Source organism: Lithobates pipiens, unplaced genomic scaffold (assembly GCF_037356315.1).
Source record: "Lithobates pipiens isolate NorthernLeopardFrog02 unplaced genomic scaffold, aLitPip1_a1.2 Scaffold_19, whole genome shotgun sequence".
Lineage (NCBI taxonomy): Eukaryota > Metazoa > Chordata > Amphibia > Anura > Ranidae > Lithobates > Lithobates pipiens.
Window position 1 is genome coordinate 418,717,140 of NW_027507764.1, and position 18,089 is coordinate 418,735,228.

Consider the following 18,089-nt stretch of genomic DNA (forward strand, 5'->3'; position numbering starts at 1 on the left):
TCAAGTCCACGGGACCCGTGGGCGTGATCCCACGGCATGCGGTGCGTGTGCTTGAGCCCACTATCCTCCTTTGCACGAGCCGACGTACAGGTACGTTGGTTCGTGCAGGAGACTCAACCTGCCACAGTAAATGTAGGTGAGCTGGTCAGCAAGTGGTTAAAGAACACAACATACAGGGATATGGGAAATAATTATAGACACTGACACACATATACAGGTTGAACTGGATGGACTAATGTCTTTATTCAACCTTACCTACTATGTAACTATGTAACAAATATTGTGCAGCCTCTGTTTTAATGCAAATTGTTAAACATACATGGAAGCCTCATCAAGGTCTCTAAGGCGCAGGGCACACCAGATGCCCAGCACAGCACAATGGCAACTGAAGGCATTCTGTGTTACTGAATTTCCCTGCATACCTCTGTCATTGATAAGGCCTAGTATTACCAAGCATTATGAATAGATCTAAGTTTTCTTTAACAATTTTCAAAAAGCTCAGTTATAGACTTCTCAACTGTTGGGCTGTATGCGCCATGTGCAATGAAATGCAATGCTATTGTCATCATTTTGGTGAATATTTTTCTACTATTTTGGGTATTTTTCCTTCCAACCACATGTTATATGTACATTTGGTTCTTATCACAACTGCTCAATGTCACCATGCTTTTTTGGGCCACACCTATTTACTAATTTCAATATAAATATATTGCATAAATCTGTAAATAAGGATCTAGGATCTAAAAGCATAGGTTTGTTTAGAACAGACATTGTAGTTTGAGAGTTTTTACCCATGTCCTACAGTTTCATTGCGTAAAAATGATATATTACTACAGGCAATGAAGAAGTTCAATCAGTTGCAAAACTTCACGCTAATTTGTTTTGTTATCCAGTTCACTTTTATCTGCCACATATTTTATTTCTGGTTGTTTATGGGCTGGTTCATACCAGATGCAGTCCAATGCGTTTTTAGTCAGCATCAAAAAACACATGCACGGTGCTTTCCATGTACTCCAATGGCCTTAGTTCACACCAGTGCAGTATGTTCCAGTGTAGTTAACAAAAGTTGAGCGCAGTGGAAAGCAGCAAAATGCATCAAAATTACACTGGAAGCGCATGCAGAAACAAATCTAGAATGCAAGCAGAATGCAGAAATTGGTGTAAACCAACCCATAAACTAGGATCTGAGGATGACTGCAAACATATACTTCAGCCTCCAATACAACAAACGGCACAACACTGTGTTAGTTTACTTTAAACAAAAACAATAGAAATTCTGAAGTGAAAAGCTACTTCAGAATTAAAGAGCAACAAATCATGAAAAAAATATTTCTTTCTGAAATGTTGCAAAACATTCCATGCAACAAAGTCTGAAATATTTACAGATGATTATTTTAGCTTTTAAAAATTGTGTTTGTAATGTTCTAATGCTTGCTTTGCAACATAAGGTATGAATTGCTGGCTATCAATATCCACATTGGCTGGAAGCCTGATCACAACATTTGGGGAAGCAAAGATTTTCACTTCAACAACTGTGTCATACACATTCTGGTCTTTTGTACTTGGACTAGACGACACCTACAAAAAGAAGAGAAGATTTTGTCAATATAATTAAAAAATTGCAGCAATAAGGTAAAGTGTGAAAATTCTATAAATGGCAGAGCTTTCTTCTATGGGCTGACAAAGCTGAGAGTCCTGACATGAAGTCTGGTGCTGGATTACAAAACATTCTACCCATATAATCTCTCTAAATTATATTTATATGTTATTTATATATATTTTTATGCAAACATTCTTTCAATATTACATGCTTTATTATTTACAGTAGTCCGCTGTATGTGACCATGCATGTTCTAAATGAGTTTATATAGTTCTTTGTTCATATGCTTTTTATATGATATTATTATCAGTGATTTTTTTTAATGGGGTGGCTTAACTTTCAACAGTAGAACTTTAATTAAGCCCTCGTTCACACTGAAGGCGGGTTTGAAATCGTGTGAATTCAGCTGAACTCGAAAGATTTAAAACCTGTGTTTCAGCGCGAGTTCGGGGATGATTTGAAAGACATCTATGCGGGTTCATGCACTGATGTCTATTGAAATCACCCCCAAAGTCACCAAAAGCAGTGCAGGAACTACTTTTGCAAATCGGTGCAGTGCTGCAAATTCGGCGTGGCACCAATTGGGATAGTGCCAATGCTGGCAATAGGCTGCGCCTGGCATGTCATTTGACATGACAACAGTTTTTTTATCTGTTTTTACATCAGTGTTTTTTTTTTTTACATCTTCCATCTAGAGTCCTTAACCACTTCCAGACTGCTGCACGCCGATATGTGTTGGCTGTTTGAAGAGGGATATCTTTGTTATGGCTGCCATAACCCCGGTATCCTCTTCTTCAGCGGGTGGTCTGGTTTCCGATAATAGTGGTCTCCAGTGCCCTCCGCCGCATACCGGAGCCGTCGGCAGCGGCGGAGACGATTGGGTCCTCTTCTGTGTGTGGTATGGAGACGAGGGAGAGGAAGATAGCCCCCACCTGTCTCCATACCATTACAGGGCAGAAGCAACTTCAAAACCATTTTTTTTTTAAATGATAAAATTTTTTCTTTATTTATTTTTTCTTGCATTTTAGTGTAAATATGAGATCTGGGGTCTTTTTGACCCCAGATCTCATATTTAAAGAGGAAGTAAACCCTGATGGGTTTACTTCCTCTTTGATTCCCTGAAAAGGTAAAGCGTAATGGACTACTATGCATCGCATAGTAGTCCATTATGTGTCACTTACCTGACACAGGATCCAGCAGTCCCCTGTAGTTCCAAGCGTCCATCTTCTTGGTGGGTCTCCGTGGATCTTGCTGCTCCGGCGCTGTGATTCACCAGGAGCAGCGATGACGTCACTCCCACGCATGCGCACGGGAGCCGACACTTGCGACATATCGCCGCGATCTGTGGCTTACCCAGTGCGCCTGAACGCCTGTTTTCAGGTAAATATCTCCTAAACCGTATAGGTTTAGGAGATATTTCTTGGACCTACAGGTAAGCCTTTATCTAGGCTTACCTGTAGGTCAAAGTGGTTTGTAAGGGTTTACAACCACTTTTAGAGGTCCTGTCATGCTTTTTTTCTATTACAAGGGGTGTTTACATTTCTTGTATTAGGAATAAAAGTGACACAAACAGTGTAAAAAAAAAAAAGGTAAAAAAAAAAGAAAACATTTTTTTTTTAAATGTGCCCCATCCCGCCGAGCTCATGTGCAGAAACGAGCGCATACGTGAGTAGCACCTGCATATGAAAATGGTGTCCAAACCACACATGTGTGGTATCGCCGTGATCAGTAGAGCAAGAGCAATAACTCTAGCCCTAAGCCGCCTTGTAACTCAAAACATGCAACCTGTAGAATTTTTTAAAATTTGCCTATGGAGATTTTTAAGAGTAAAAGTTTGTCGCTATTCCACGTGCAGGCACAATTTTGAAGCGTGGCATGTTGGGTATGAATTTACTTGGCGGAACATTATCTTTCACACTATAACAAAAAAATTGGGCTAACTTTTATTGTTGTCTTATTTTTTTTATTTAAAAAAGTGTATTTTTTCCAATAAAAAGTGTGCTTGTAAGACCGCTGCACAAATATGGTGTGACAGAAAGTACTGCAATGACCGCCATTTTATTCTCTAGGGTTTTAGAAAAAAAATGTATAATATTTTCTAAGTCATTTTCTAGCAAAAAAATAAAAAATTTTCAGGCATTTTCAGCTCAAAAAGCAGCCCCCTCCCCCCTTTTCTAGCATCACTACACACTCTACACAGGTTTCTATTGGCCACAGCAAAAACACCTAAATGAAAAACCTCTATAAAAATGCTTATAATTAGTTGCAAATCTGCTAAAAAAAAAAAAAATAAAACTTGAAAAAATGCCTGAAACCACTCAGCTCAAGTGTAGCCTAAAGCCTTGTACACACGATCAGATTGCTGGCCAACAAAATTGGCCCAAACTTGTCTTGCAAACAAACAGCACACAATTGTTGGCCAACAATCACAAACGTACTGACGTACTGGACCTACTACATGGTTATTCAGCTCTTTGGCTCCACCCTTTGGGCTCCTTCTGCTAATTTCATGTTAGTAGAAGTTTGGTGAGTGTTGATTCGCGCTTTTCATTTCACGCTTTTCGTTTTGCGCTTTTCACTTTGTTTCTGAACAGCCGTTTGTCAACCAGCTATGTTGCGGAGTTCGGAGTTGATAACATGTTATTTATTATTGGCTTTGGAGTTATTGCTTTGACATAATTTTTTTGGGTTGAATAATGATTTTATTTGTTATTTTTCTATATTTTTGGATGCATAGAATGCACTTGTTGGTTAAGTTCTATTGGCAGAAAGCATGTCTAATTTTATTTGTTTTCTTTTTTTTAAAGCACAATAAAACAATTGTGGAGAATAATACTTACTTCCAATGACAGTTTGGGAGTAGTCAGCTACATTTAAATAATACAATGTAAAATTGACAAGGGACACCAACATAACTGTATCTTTGATCCTAAAAACTACGGGATAATGGTGTTGTGGTAACTTGCCCAAAAAAATAAAAATAATATTATTCTTTATCAGTAGAAAAAAAAAGCCTTTGAAAATTTGTTTGCAATAACTCCTTCAATATCGCCAGCAAAGGAGCTTCATTAATATCCCATTAAAGAAGAAGAGAATTGTGCGCTGCATTTCGAGATTTAATAATTTGCCACGTCACGAATGTTAATTCTCTATTACGAACACTAGTTTACAAGACTGACCGCTTCTGGCTCGTGCTTGCTTCCGAGCATGCATGTTTGTACTTTGGACTTTTGTCCGACAGACTTGTGTACACACGCTCGGAAAATTTGACAACACACATTTGTCCCTGGAATATTTTAAAACCTGCTATCCAACATTTGTCCACAGAAAATCCGACAACAATTGTCCGATGGAGCATACACATGGTTGGATTTTCTGCCAACAACCTGTCATCACACATTTCCCATTGGAAAGTCGGATCGTGTGTACGAGGCTTTAGTATTCATGGTAAGTGTAGTCCTTGGCTGCCTGCAATTAAAGGCAGTACAGGAAGTCCATGTGAAAAAAATGCTATTACAGCTGTATATAATATGCAACCTTAGGACTATCATAAAAAATAAATATAATAAAATATAATGTATAATAAATATAAAAGAGAAATTTGCAACAGATAAAAAAAAAATTGAAAAAATAAAAAAGATTTTACTCTCAAAGTCTCCCCCAGTGCCTGTTTGATTTTATATACTTTTCAGCACTGAGATAGTTTGCTCCAGCCTGACAGCTCCCTCTGTTGCAGGAGAACTCTGGTAATCATGTGTGTGGGGATCACCTGTACAGTTACTGTATGTTCGATTATTACCAATCCTATCTATGGAGTTACAAGCTGTCCTAAACAGCCTAGAAACAAAAGGGTTGTCAGCCAAGGGTTCATGTGTAGATTTTCTACTGTACAAAGGTAATAGATGAGCAGAATGATTACACCCCACACTACATAAAGCAATGCACAAAAACTATGCAGATAAAGAGCCGCTAATATTTTTTTACATTATTTTGCATCTCCTGCAGCCTCATTGTAGCCACTTACTGTTCACATCCATGCACTCTAGCATTGGCTGCAAATCATTACTCTGAACTGGCTTCCTGATGGTGACAATGGCCAAACATGCCTGCCCAGTGTGTCATCCCATTTACATGTAAAGTAGTCTCCATCAAGAGCAAGTGTGGCAGGGTGAATATACAGAAGCACAAATGGGACACAATTATCACCCCATAATAGGAAAATTATAAACAAGGACATTAATGGCGGCAACACCAAGTATTATTTAATGAAAGCTGAAATAGATTGAAAATTACTTTTAAGTGTTACTAAACCCAGGACCCTGCATTCACTATATCTGGTTTCCCACAGTATGCATAACATGGAAATGCAATTATTTTAGTAAATATAAACTTATTAATACCTTTTCTCATCAGCAGTATACAACAATCTTGTGATTTCTATCAGTGTGTAGGTAAAGCTTGTAGGGGGGGTTTTCATACTGCATTGAGATGCCCTATCAGGATGCACCCTCTCAAGAAAAAGAAAAAACGCTCTAGCAATACACACCAAACTGAGCATGTGCAGCCTGACTCCAAAGGCTGTCTTATCTGGACATGTTTTGGAGTCAGTGAAAAAAGGGGAGGATCTGTGCATACAGGATCAAACAGCCTTTTTACACATTGCAGTGGATTAACCCCTTAGGTTCCACAGTGAGTATAACAAGCATGCTTTACTGCATATAAAGACCAATTTTACTGTTGTGGGTTTAGTAACACTTTAACATACTAAAGCTTTTATGGGAGCATAGTGATTGCATTTAGATCTGCTTAAGGGATTTTTTTTAAATTCAAATTCCAAAAAACGGTGCCATAAAACAGTTAGATGTGTCTTTAACTTAAAGAGGAGGGCCAGCTTTAAAAAAAAAAAGTAAAAGTCAGCAGCTGCAAACACTGTAGCTGCTGACTTTTAATAAGCAGGCTGTCCCGTCCCTCGGCTCTCAGGTCCCGGCGCCACCATTTCAATTAAGGGAAACAGGCAGTGGAGCCTTGCGGCTTCACTGCCCGTTTCCTACTGCGCATGTGCGAGTCGCGCAGCGCTTTGTGAATGGGGCACGCTGTGTTCTGGGACACACAGTTCCCAGAACACAGCGCGACCCATTACCCAGAAGACGTCGCATGGAGGAGAGAAGACAGAACATAACCGCGGAGGAGGAAGAGGCAGATTAGGACGATATGCCTAGCAACAGGCATTTCTGCTAAGTTTAACCACTTGCCGCCCGCCCTATTACAAATTGACGGCGGCAAAGTGGTTTCATTATCCTAACCGGACGTCATATGACGTGATTAGGATAATAAGCCGCTGCGCGCCCCCGGGGGCGCGCATCGCGGCGATCGTTGTTGCGGGGTGTCAGTCTGACACCCGGCAACTACGATCTCGGTAAAGAGTCTCCGACGGAGACTCTTTACCATGTGATCAGCCGTGTCCAATCACGGCTGATCACAGTGTAAATGGGAAGAGCCGGTGATCGGCTTTCCCTCACTCGCGTCTGTCAGACGCGAGTAGAGGAGAGCCGATCGGCTGCTCCTCTGACAGGGGGGGTCTGTGCTGATCGATTATCAGCACAGCCCCCCCGAGGATGCCCACACTGGACCACCAGGGACACCACTAGACCACCAGGGAAAAGGTAATAAAAATCCATAATCCTCCCTAGACCACCAGGGTGCCAGTCAGCACAATGGGTGCCAATCAGTGCCCATAATGGATGCCAATCAGTGGCCACAATGGGCATCACTGATTGGCATGCATTATTGTTTGGCACTGATTGGCATCCATTACTATAACACCGATGCCGCCTATGAGTGCCCACCTGTGCCGCCTGAGTGCCCACCTGTGCCGCCTATGAGTGCCCACCTGTGCCGCCTATCCATGCCCACCTGTGCCGCCTATCTATGCCCACCTGTGCCGCCTATCCATGCCCATCCGTGCCGCCCATCCGTGCCAGCTATTAGTGCCAATTTGTGCCACCTATCAGTGTCCGTCCGTGTCGCCCATCCGTGTCGCCCATCCGTGTCGCCCATCCGTGTCGCCCATCCGTGCCGCCTATCAGTGCCACTTCATTGGTGCCACATTGGTGCCCATCAGTGCCACCTTATCAGTGCCCATCAGTGTAGCCCCATCAGTGCCCATCAGTGAAGGAGAAAACATACTTATTTACAAAGTTTTGAAACTGAAACAAAAAAAAACATTTTTTTTTTCAAAATTTTCGGTATTTTTTTATTTGTAGCGCAAAAAATAAAAACCGTAGAGGTGATCAAATACCACCAAAAGAAAGCTCTATTTGTGGGAAAAAAATGATAAAAATTTCATTTGGGTACAGTGTAGCATGACCGCGCAATTGTCATTCAAAGTGCGACAGCGCTGAAAGCTCAAAATTGGTCTGGGCAGGAAGGTGTTTAAGTGCCCTGTATTGAAGTGGTTAAAAAAAAAAAAAAAAATCATTTTTTTTTCTATTTTTTGCTAATTTTTAATGTACTTTTGTTTTTCAGGGTGGCCCTCCACTTTAAGTAGCATCTGCTCATTTTTTTTAGATTTTGTAGGATTTACCTTTTGTATGCTGAACAATGTCTTTGTCCCAGAAGTTGTGTTGGTATGTTCAGCCACCCATCCATATTCTTCTTTCATTTGGCTTACTATGTTAAACATGTCATCAGTGTACTGCTGTGAAAGCTGTACAACATCATCATATTGCTGTGAGGATACATTTACCAACTTCAGTGCTGACTCAGACTTCAAGTGTAGTTCTATCACATCAGGACAGTCTTGTTTTCCAATGAAACAATAATGAGGGATAAATAGTAGAAACAAATGTCACAAAAAAAAATTGTTATTATGTGGTGGCTCCAGAAAAAAAAAAAAAAACGTATTTTAACAAGTTTATTACATGATGAGTTTCAATATGTATGTGCTTCTTTTTTTAGTTGACCTTTTTTGCAAAAAAAAAAAAAATGCTCCAAGAGACTATGGGGTGGATTTACTAAAGGTAAATAGACTGTGCATTTTTCGCAAGTGCAGTTGCTCCAGAGCTTAGTAAATTCGATTATGCTCTACTTTGCAAAGAATACCTAATCACATGCCAGGAAAATATTTAAAAAAAACATAATTTTTGCTTGCACATGATTGGATAATTAAAGTCAGCAGAGCTTCCCCTCATTTATTAAATTCTAGAGCAATTGCACTTGCAAAGTGCACAGTCTATTTTCCTTTAGTAAATCCACCCCTTTAGGTCTTAAGCAGAAACAGGAGTCCTGTTTTAGGCGAGTATAGGGTTTAATGTGGTGTTCTAAATCAGTGTTTCTCAACTCCAGTCCTCAAGGCACCCCAACAGGTCATGTTTTCAGGATTTCCCTGTGGTAATTACTAAGGCAGTGAAATTGATCAGATCACCTGTGCAAAATAATGGAAGGCCTGAAAACATGACCTTGCGGGGTGCCTTGAGGACTGTAGTTGAGAAACACTGATCTAAATGGTTGTTAGGCAGCATCCCTTGTCAACTGACAACAGAAACAAATTGATAGAAAATTTAGATTTTAAAGGCACTATAGATGATAAAAAATCCATAATATTTATTCAAAAAGAAAAAGAATAAAATACACAACCTTATTTATGTTTCAATAGTAGAGTGACCTCTTGTGACCCAAAAAGACCAAATTTAGGTGCCGCTCAGGTGGAGGGGTGAAGTCCAACTAGACTGCTGTGATTGCAGGAAGGGTCAGGGAGCTCATCCTAGCTCCAAGCTGCAGCAATGTCAAAGGAAAAGGTCAATAAGCCGCACATCATGAAGCAGACCCATGTGCATGAAGTGAGATGAATGGCAACCTCAGCCCAGACTCCAGCCAGGTGTTGGGGATCTTTTCCTTTGACAGAGTGACCTCTTAGATATGCAAGGGTCAACCCTGTATCCCTTTTATCCCTTGTTTTTTTTAACAAGATTGGATTTTTTTTTTATCTTTTTGAAAAAATATTATGGATTTTATTGTATGGGTTTTTGTATCACCTATAGTGCCTCAATCTTCTATTAATTTGTTTCTGTTGTTTATTGAGGGATGTAGCACCTCTCTACAGGGCGTACATTTAGTTTCACTCACTTTCTAACTCTATCAGTGCACTCTGAAAAGTGGTGTTACTTCTTGACATCCTTTGTATGCATCCACCCAACCCAACAAGAAAGACTGACAAGAGATGCTGCCTTACAACCATTTAGGACCCCAAATGAAAGGGGTCCATAGGGTTAGGGATGGCTTTTCCATCCATAATGTGAGTACTTAGGGAATTGGGTTGTACTCTCCCCTTCAGGGGCACTTTGGGACTGCTCTCTGCTGGAGATGGGAGGGAAGGAAAATGTTTGCCTCCTTTTTGGGAGAAAGATGTTACAGGGACGACTATCTGAATTGTGTGAATATTGGGCCCCTCTGTTTGAAACTGTGTAATTTTGGAAGAAATTAAGTGTTTGACTGAAGATTATGCAAACTTTTTTTTACTCAAAGAATTCACCTTTCTTTGAGGTTCGTCCCCATATGGACATTTGTTTATTTATTGACAGAGTTCTCATGATGGAAGAACTTGTATAAGGGGTAAAGAGAAAAGAAATCAGAAGAGTTTTGGGCTGTGTAGTGATGCTGGTAATCTCAATCTCGCTGGACTGAATTCTGTCCAGTGTCCCGGAGGGGGGTACTTATAGTGTGGATGATGATCTTTACATCCACTTGTGCCGTGCCATGGTGATTTAAGACTTTAGTTCCCTGTGTCCAGAACCTTGAGAAGCCCCACAAAGATTAACGTGAGGTTGCTGTGAGGTTCAGGGGTTGAAGCTCCCCCAGTTATCAGTGTGGAATGGAGAAACCCAGTGTTAAAGTGGCAGCTCTCAGACTTGAACAAATGAGAATGGGTGAAATGTATCTCAAGGGGTTAACAGGTCTGCAGAAAGAAACCTTATGTCACATGCTTTCTCCATAATGGTGCTTTTGTGTGTTTTGGCACATATCTAGCTGGTACATACAATGTAATCCAGCTGTACGTCTTTGTAGATATCACATTTTGAAGCTGCATGGGGGCCTTTCTGGAATTTTTTTTTCCTGTCATGCGGGTACTTTTGTCTAAATACTGTCACTAGTAAAATATGATTTATAAAACACAAATAACAAAATGTACATTTATAATGCACTGTGATTTGTGGGGTGAATTATAGCTTTCCACAATTTTAGATTATCAGTCATTTGTATAAACAAAATGGAATCACAAAATGTGTAGATACAATGTACTTACATGTACTTGATTGTTTCTGGACCTCCCTTGCTAGTCACACACTTCATATCAGCACAAACTTCTGAATGCATATCTTTTTCTATATAATGCTTACACTGACAAATACAACACAAATACACACACTGCCTATTAAGTAACTGTACCTTTTGTCACCGTTTCAAAACATAGATGACACCTTTCTTGAAATAGCGAACATTCAGTAGCATTTTGAAGTTTGTTGCATTTTGCATTCTCTGGTGTAGTTTTCAAATGAGCAGGGACCTCTGTAAATTAATACAATCTTTTTAATATGAGCAACATTGTTTTTTTTTTTTTTAATATTCAAAAATCTTTTGCAAGACAAAATAGAATGTGTAACAAATCAGCTTTTAGGCATCTTTCACACGGGCAGCAGTAAAAACAAGCAGCTTGGCTGAGGTTTTAACACTCCCCGACCGACCCACCCAATGCCTGCAATACAGCTGTTGGGGGCTGTTAACCTCCCTGGTGGTATGATTATTTCCGATTTTTGGTGCTGAAAGCGTTAAAATTATTTTGCATGGAAATTTGGCGTTTTAGATCGTAGGCCTGTAATTCTTATAAATAACTCACTTAAAGTGGGGTACCCCTTAAAAAAAAAAAAAATTAAAAGTCAGCAGCATTAATACTGCAGCTGCTGGCTTTTAATAATCGGACATTTACCTGCCTCAGGGTCCAGCGATGCGGGGGAACGAAGCCCCCCCTCGTTCCCCGCTCCGCCCGCGGCGCCATCATGCATACTGTGGGCACCCGGCTGTGGCTTTACAGCCGGGCACCCACTGCGCATGCGCGAGCGGCGCAGGGCGCCGTGATACGCCGTACAGTCACCTGGGACACGTGACAGGTCCCAGGTGAATGTGCGGCGCAAGGGGAAGTGATGTCACCAGCCCGGGCAATGAAGAAGGCAGACTACGAGGGACCCCCTAGCAACCGGTATTTAGAGGTGAGTAAAAAATTTTTTTTTTTGCCAATTATTTTTTTATTTTTATTTTTTTATTAATTTTAAGCAGCTTTTAATTTTTTGGTGGCAACACCACTTTAAAGTCGAAGTAAACCCTCCTATCGTTTTCAGCCATGGAAGCTGACATTTTTGACCCTGTTTAATCTTCAACTGCCATGGTGCTGCACATGTGATCAGTTATGACACCAGCCATTGGATGGTTTGACAGTTTGACTGAGAGCACAACCAATGTGCAGTTGGCATTCCCGACATGCCAGGAATTTAACTGTTTTTTGAAACTGTTAAATTGATGGGTTTACTTCCACTTTAAATCTGTCCGAACCAGAGTCTAGTAGACATCCCGGGTATAATAAAATTTGAAAAATTAATCATAAATTATAATATAATAAATAACTATAAATAATTCTAACAAATAATATAATAATAAAAATTATTTAATAATGTAATCAAATCAAAAACACTGAATTTGCTCAGTTGCACAATTGTTGCTGTCATTATATTCAGTGTTTGATGCCGAATTTCCCCACAAATCATTATCGTTCAATTTTGCAAGTGATTCTAATTTATTATCGCTGTTTTCTAGTTGGTCTAAAATCAGTTTTGACATAAAGGGACACTTTTTGGTTGCTATGGACAATCTCCAAATTCCAGGCAGAAAAAACAGTATTTATGATATAAAAGTGCATGCAGGGCACTGGACAGACCACTATGGACAAAGGGGATGTGTAATTTTTTTACACAGTAATGTAATCTGTAAGATTACAGTGTACTGTATGTGTACTGTGTTTTTACTTTTTTGAATTTGGCGCCGTTCTCCATCCCCATGCATCGCAACAATCGCAGGGAACGGAGCCCGGCAGAACTCGGCACTGTGAATCGAGCGAGGAGACAGCTCGCACACACAGCGGGGAGACATCACAGAATCCATGGGACAAGGTAAGTAACTTTCCCTGTATCCTGTGATGCAGCCCTGAGTCTGGCTCGGGGTTACCACTAATGGTACTGGAATTCCACCCCGAGCTAGACTTGGGAATACCACCAGGGGGTTAACATGCCACAGGCATGATGCTTTGCATTAAAATAAGGAATTCAGGTGGAGGCTGTATCGCCTCCTGAAAGCCTGACAGTGGCTGCTTAGCTGCATTCTTATGAATTAGAATTTATGATTTCTTGCCCATTTTTCAGAGAATATGACTGAAACACAAAAACTTTTTTCACTCATGGTTAGTGTTAGCCATTTATTATCAATCAACTGTGTTTACTCCTTTTAAATCATAATAAGTGAAAACAGGAACTAGCCAAATGACCTTGATCAAAAGTTTACATACCCCAGTTCTCAATACCGTGTATTGCCCCCTTTAACATCAGTGACAGCTTGAAGTCTTTTGTGGTATTTGTGGATGAGGCTCTTTATCTTCGCAGATGGTAAAGCTGCCCATTCCTCTTGGCAAAAAGCCTCCAGTTCCTGTAAATTCTTGGGCTGTCTTGCATGAACTGCACATTTGAGATCTCCCCAGAGTGGCTCAATGATATTGAGGTCATGGCACTGAGATGGCCACTCCAGAACCTTTACTTTATTCTGCTGACAAGTCGATTTGGCCTTGTGTTTTGGATCATTGTCATGTTGGAATGTTCAAGTACGTCTCATGCACAGCTTCCTGGCTGATGAATGCAAATGTTCCTCCAGTATTTTTTGATAACATACTGCATTCATCTTGCCATCAATTTTGACCAACGTTCCTGTGCCTTTGCATCTCACACTTTCCCAAAACATCAATGATCCACCTCCGTGTTTCACAGTAAGAATGGTGTACCTTTCATCATAGGCCTTGTTGACTCCTCTCCAAATGTAGCATTTATGGTTGTGGCCAAAATGCTAAATTTTGTTCTCATCACTCCAAATGACTTTATGCCAGGAGGTTTGAGGCTTGTCTCTGTGCTGTTTGGTGTATTGTAAGCAGAATACTTTGTGGAATTTGAGTAGTAATGGCCTTCTTCTGGCTACTTGACCATGCAGCTCATCTTTCTTCAAGTGCCTCCTTATTGTGCATCTTGAAACAGCCACACCACATGTTTTCAGAGAGTCCTTTATTTCACCTGAAGTTATTTGTAGGTTTTTCTTTGCATCCAGAACAATTTTCCTTGCAGTTGTGGCTGAAAATTTAGTTGGTCTACCTGACTGTGGTTTGGTTTCAACAGAACCCCTCATTTTCCACTTCTTGATTAGAGTTTGAACACTGCTGATTGGCATTCTCAATTCCTTGGATATCTTTTTATATCCCTTTCCTGCTTTATACAGTCCAATTACCTTTTCCCACAGATCCCTTGACAATTCTTTTGCTTTCCCCATGACTCAGAATCCAGAAACATCAGTGCAGCACTGGATGAAAGATGCAAGGGTCTGTCAGGAGTCCCGAAACTCATTGACCTTTTATACACACACTAATTACAAGAAAACAGATCACAGATGAGGATGGTTACCTTTAATAACAATTTAAACCCCTTTGTGTCAATTTGTGTGCAAGTTACCAGTCCAAAATCACCAGAGTATATAAACTTTAGTTTCAGTTGTCATTATTATTTAAAAAGAGTAAACACAGTTGATTGATAATAAATGGCTTAAGCCAAACGCTAACCATGAGTGAAAGAAATGTTTTTGTGTTATGATTCATATTCTCTGAAAAATGGACAAGAAATCATAAATTATGAGCACAACTGTAGGTACTTTGTGCAAATGTTTAAACCAACTCAGTTTGTATAAGCTTTCTCTATATTTGATGAGTAATTTTCTACCAGAGAAGACATATTACAAAATAGAAATTGTAGATATTGATTATTTAAACATAGCTTAGTATTATTTCTGGTCTAATTTGCTGAACATTATTATTTTGTTGATGCATAAATGATGATTAATCTTCTGGTTTACATTGATTTGCCATGTTATTACAAGTTGCAGAGGGAGAGATGAGATTTATTTAGTGTGGGCAGCAGAGATTGTAAAGTTCCCTACAAGTCAATTTCACAAATTAAATTATGGCATATATGTTTGAAATGTAAAGAAAATATTATTACTTTTATTACTATTGGAAATAATAAGACTCTCATCGGGAACAAGAAGAGAATGTATACCTGGCAAACTTGCTTGATTAAAAAATTAGTAAAAGAGCTGACACTGAAGGCCTTACACCATGCATTAAATCAGAACTCACGATTTCCAAAGCCAAGCAAGTTTAAGCCCTTGTACACACGGTCGGACATTCCGATGGACAATGTCCAATAGGACCGTGTTGTCGGATAATCCGACAGTGTGTGGGCTCCATCGGACCAAGTTTTCCAGCTGGGCTATAAAATTTTCCGACAACATGCTCCGATCTGACTTTGTCCGATCATGTGTGGAGAATTCCGATCGGACGAACTGCCACGCATGCTCAGATCAAATTCCTAGACCAAAGCTATTGGCTAATAGCCTGAACGTAGTCCCATCCTAACGAAATAACGTCGTCACGTTAAGTACGATCGGATTTTCTGACAACTTTGTCTGACTGTGTGTATGCATCAGTTTCGGCCAAAATCCGTCAGACAAAATCCGACGGATTTGGTTGTCGGAATGTCCGAACGTGTGTACAAGGGCTATGAATTTCCTATCAGCTGTCCCACCCCATCAGACTTTGTCACCTTAGACTCAGCCCTGTGTAGCATTTATTCATATTCTGATTTGGTTTCTTGGTTAACTGACAATTGTGTAAAAAAATCATTTTGAATGAATCCAATAAAGAGTAATACATTTTGCTTTACCTTCCATTGGTATATACAAATCTTCAGAATCACTGTTCAGTTTCTTAAACATCGTAACAACAAAGTCGCTCATGGCTTCAAAAAAAGTTTGTCCAAATTCGTATAAACCGTGAACCATGCTAGAAAATTTCCAATGTTCAAAATAGTCTGAAATGATGACAGGGTCCTTCCCAGGCACAGTAGTGGTGGTCTCTGGGCGTTTAACATCCGAGAGAAAAAGTTTCTGAAATGATTCATCAAATGCCTTCTGGAAGTGTGTGAAGAATACAGTGCTTCGATTAAAGATAAGGCCAACATCAGAAATGAGCTTGCTAAACATGTCTTCTGCCTGGCTCAGTTGTGCAGCCATGTAATATTCACCTGTGTTTTTTACTTCAGTGCTTTCGTTATTTAGACTTGGTGGCCACTCTTTAAAGAATGCATGGTCCTATTCAAAGAAAATTCACCATTCAAATTACATGATTTGACTGGTCAAAAGTGGTCCTTAAAATTGTCATATACATTATGTATCACTGGGGGAAATGTACTAAAACTGGAGACTGCTGAATCTGGTGCAACTGTGCATAGTATCCAATCAGCTTCTAGCTTCAGCTTGTTCAATTAAGCTTTGAAAAAAAAAAAAACTGGAGATGATTTCAATGCAGAGCTGCACCAGATTCTGCACTCTCCAATATTACTAAATCAACCACACTGTTTTGCTAGCAATGTTCACAATAATATATATACTCGATTGTAAAGTTGCTTTCTCAGTACCCAAAGCAGCCATATGCACAGTACTCTCCACTAGTAGCCATATATATATATATACATATTTCTAGCCTTCCTCTCCAGCTTTAATTCCTGTCCCTAGTGGGCATCAGTGGTGTAGTAGTAATTACTTCTATGCCTTAAATAACCTGATTATACATGTACTGACTAATCTCAAATATTCCACTGGTATGACAAACCAAGGCGGCACTCTGTCAATGATAACTGTAATCTTATAATCAAAATACTACCTTCAACTCAGTCTCCTCCCACCAGCCATACTCCTCTGAGATGGTTCACCCAGACTGGGCATAATCATAGAAGCGCTTCTACAAGTCCAATCTGGGCGAAACACATCAGTGAGGTGCAGCTAGCCTAGCGAGAAAGGACTGAGCTGAAGCTGAGATTTTATGCACGGTTAACATTGGCCTTAGTTTGTTGTAACATTAAAAGCATGCAGTAGAACCATCAATATTTTCTCAGGCTTAGACTATAGACATGGTTTAAATAAAATGGATTGACAGAAGAAATGCAAAAAGTTACTTACTATCATATGCAAAACAATGTGCAAAGCAAATCATCTATAGCAACTAGACGAGTGGTAAAATGTAATCTCAAATTGATTGAATGCATTTTTTTGACATTTTGTCTAAAGAGAAAACTACATTTTTCCTTATCTCTCTCATCAATTTTCTCATCATGTGTGGTTTAGCTGGAGATACGGGATAATGGGAGCTTGTCTCAACCCTGTGAGTTATCACCCTGCCAGGAGGAAAGTGATCAGTCCAGAAAAGGTTCCACTGCACCTGTGGAGAAAGTCTTCCGGATCCTGTTGTGTCTATGGCAGGCACATTAACTGAGCATATGGTTACATTGCCATCATTGGACTGCACTTCTGTACCATTTAACCACTTAAGGACCAGGCCTCTTTTTCAGATTTGGTGTTTACATGTTTAAAACTGTTTTTTTTTGCTAGAAAATTACTTAGAACCCCCAAACATTTTATATTGTTTTTTTCTAACACCCTAGAGAATAAAATGGCGGTCATTGAAATACTTTTTTTCACACCGTATTTGCGCAGCGGTCTTACAAGCGCACTTTTTTTGGAAAAAATTCACTTTTTTGAATAAAAAAAGAAGACAACAGTAAAATTAGCCCAATTTTTTTATATTGTGAAAGATAATGGTATGCCGAGTAAATTGATACCCAACATGTCACGCTTCAAAATTGCGCCCGCTCGTGGAATGGCGTCAAACTTTTAGCCTCAAAAATCTCCATAAGCGACATTTAAAAAATTCAACAGGTTGCATTTTTTGCGTTACAGAGGAGGTCTAGGGCTAGAATTATTGCTCTCGCTCTACCTATCGCGGCGATACCTCACATGTGTGGTTTGACCACCGTTTTCATATGCGGGCGCTACCCACGTATGCGCTCGCTTCTGTGCGCAAGCTCGTCGTGACGGGGTGTTTTTAAAAAACTTTTTTTTTCTTATTTATTTTAATTGATTTTATTTATTTTTACACTGTTTTTAAAAAAAAAAATGAATCACTTTTATTTCTATTACAAGGAATGTTATCATCCCTTGTAATAGAAAAAAGCATGACAGGTCCTCTTAAATATGAGATCTGGGGTCAAAAAGTCCTCAGATCTCATATTTGGACTAAAAT

At 39.7% G+C, this 18,089-nt stretch overlaps 1 protein-coding gene across 1 annotated transcript in view; it reads right to left on the bottom strand.

The window, feature by feature from the left end:
- Positions 1-212: 212 nt before the first annotated feature.
- The window catches only part of CLUL1 (clusterin like 1), a 49,339-nt gene continuing 31,462 nt past the window's right edge, over positions 213-18,089 (bottom strand). The window contains exons 5-8 of the mRNA XM_077492545.1: positions 15,676-16,102; positions 11,045-11,164; positions 8,184-8,398; positions 213-1,578 (exon numbers count right to left, since the gene is read on the bottom strand). Coding sequence (XP_077348671.1) covers positions 1,402-1,578; positions 8,184-8,398; positions 11,045-11,164; positions 15,676-16,102 — 939 coding nt within the window. The 3' untranslated portion in view covers positions 213-1,401. The remainder of the gene's footprint in view (positions 1,579-8,183; positions 8,399-11,044; positions 11,165-15,675; positions 16,103-18,089) is intronic.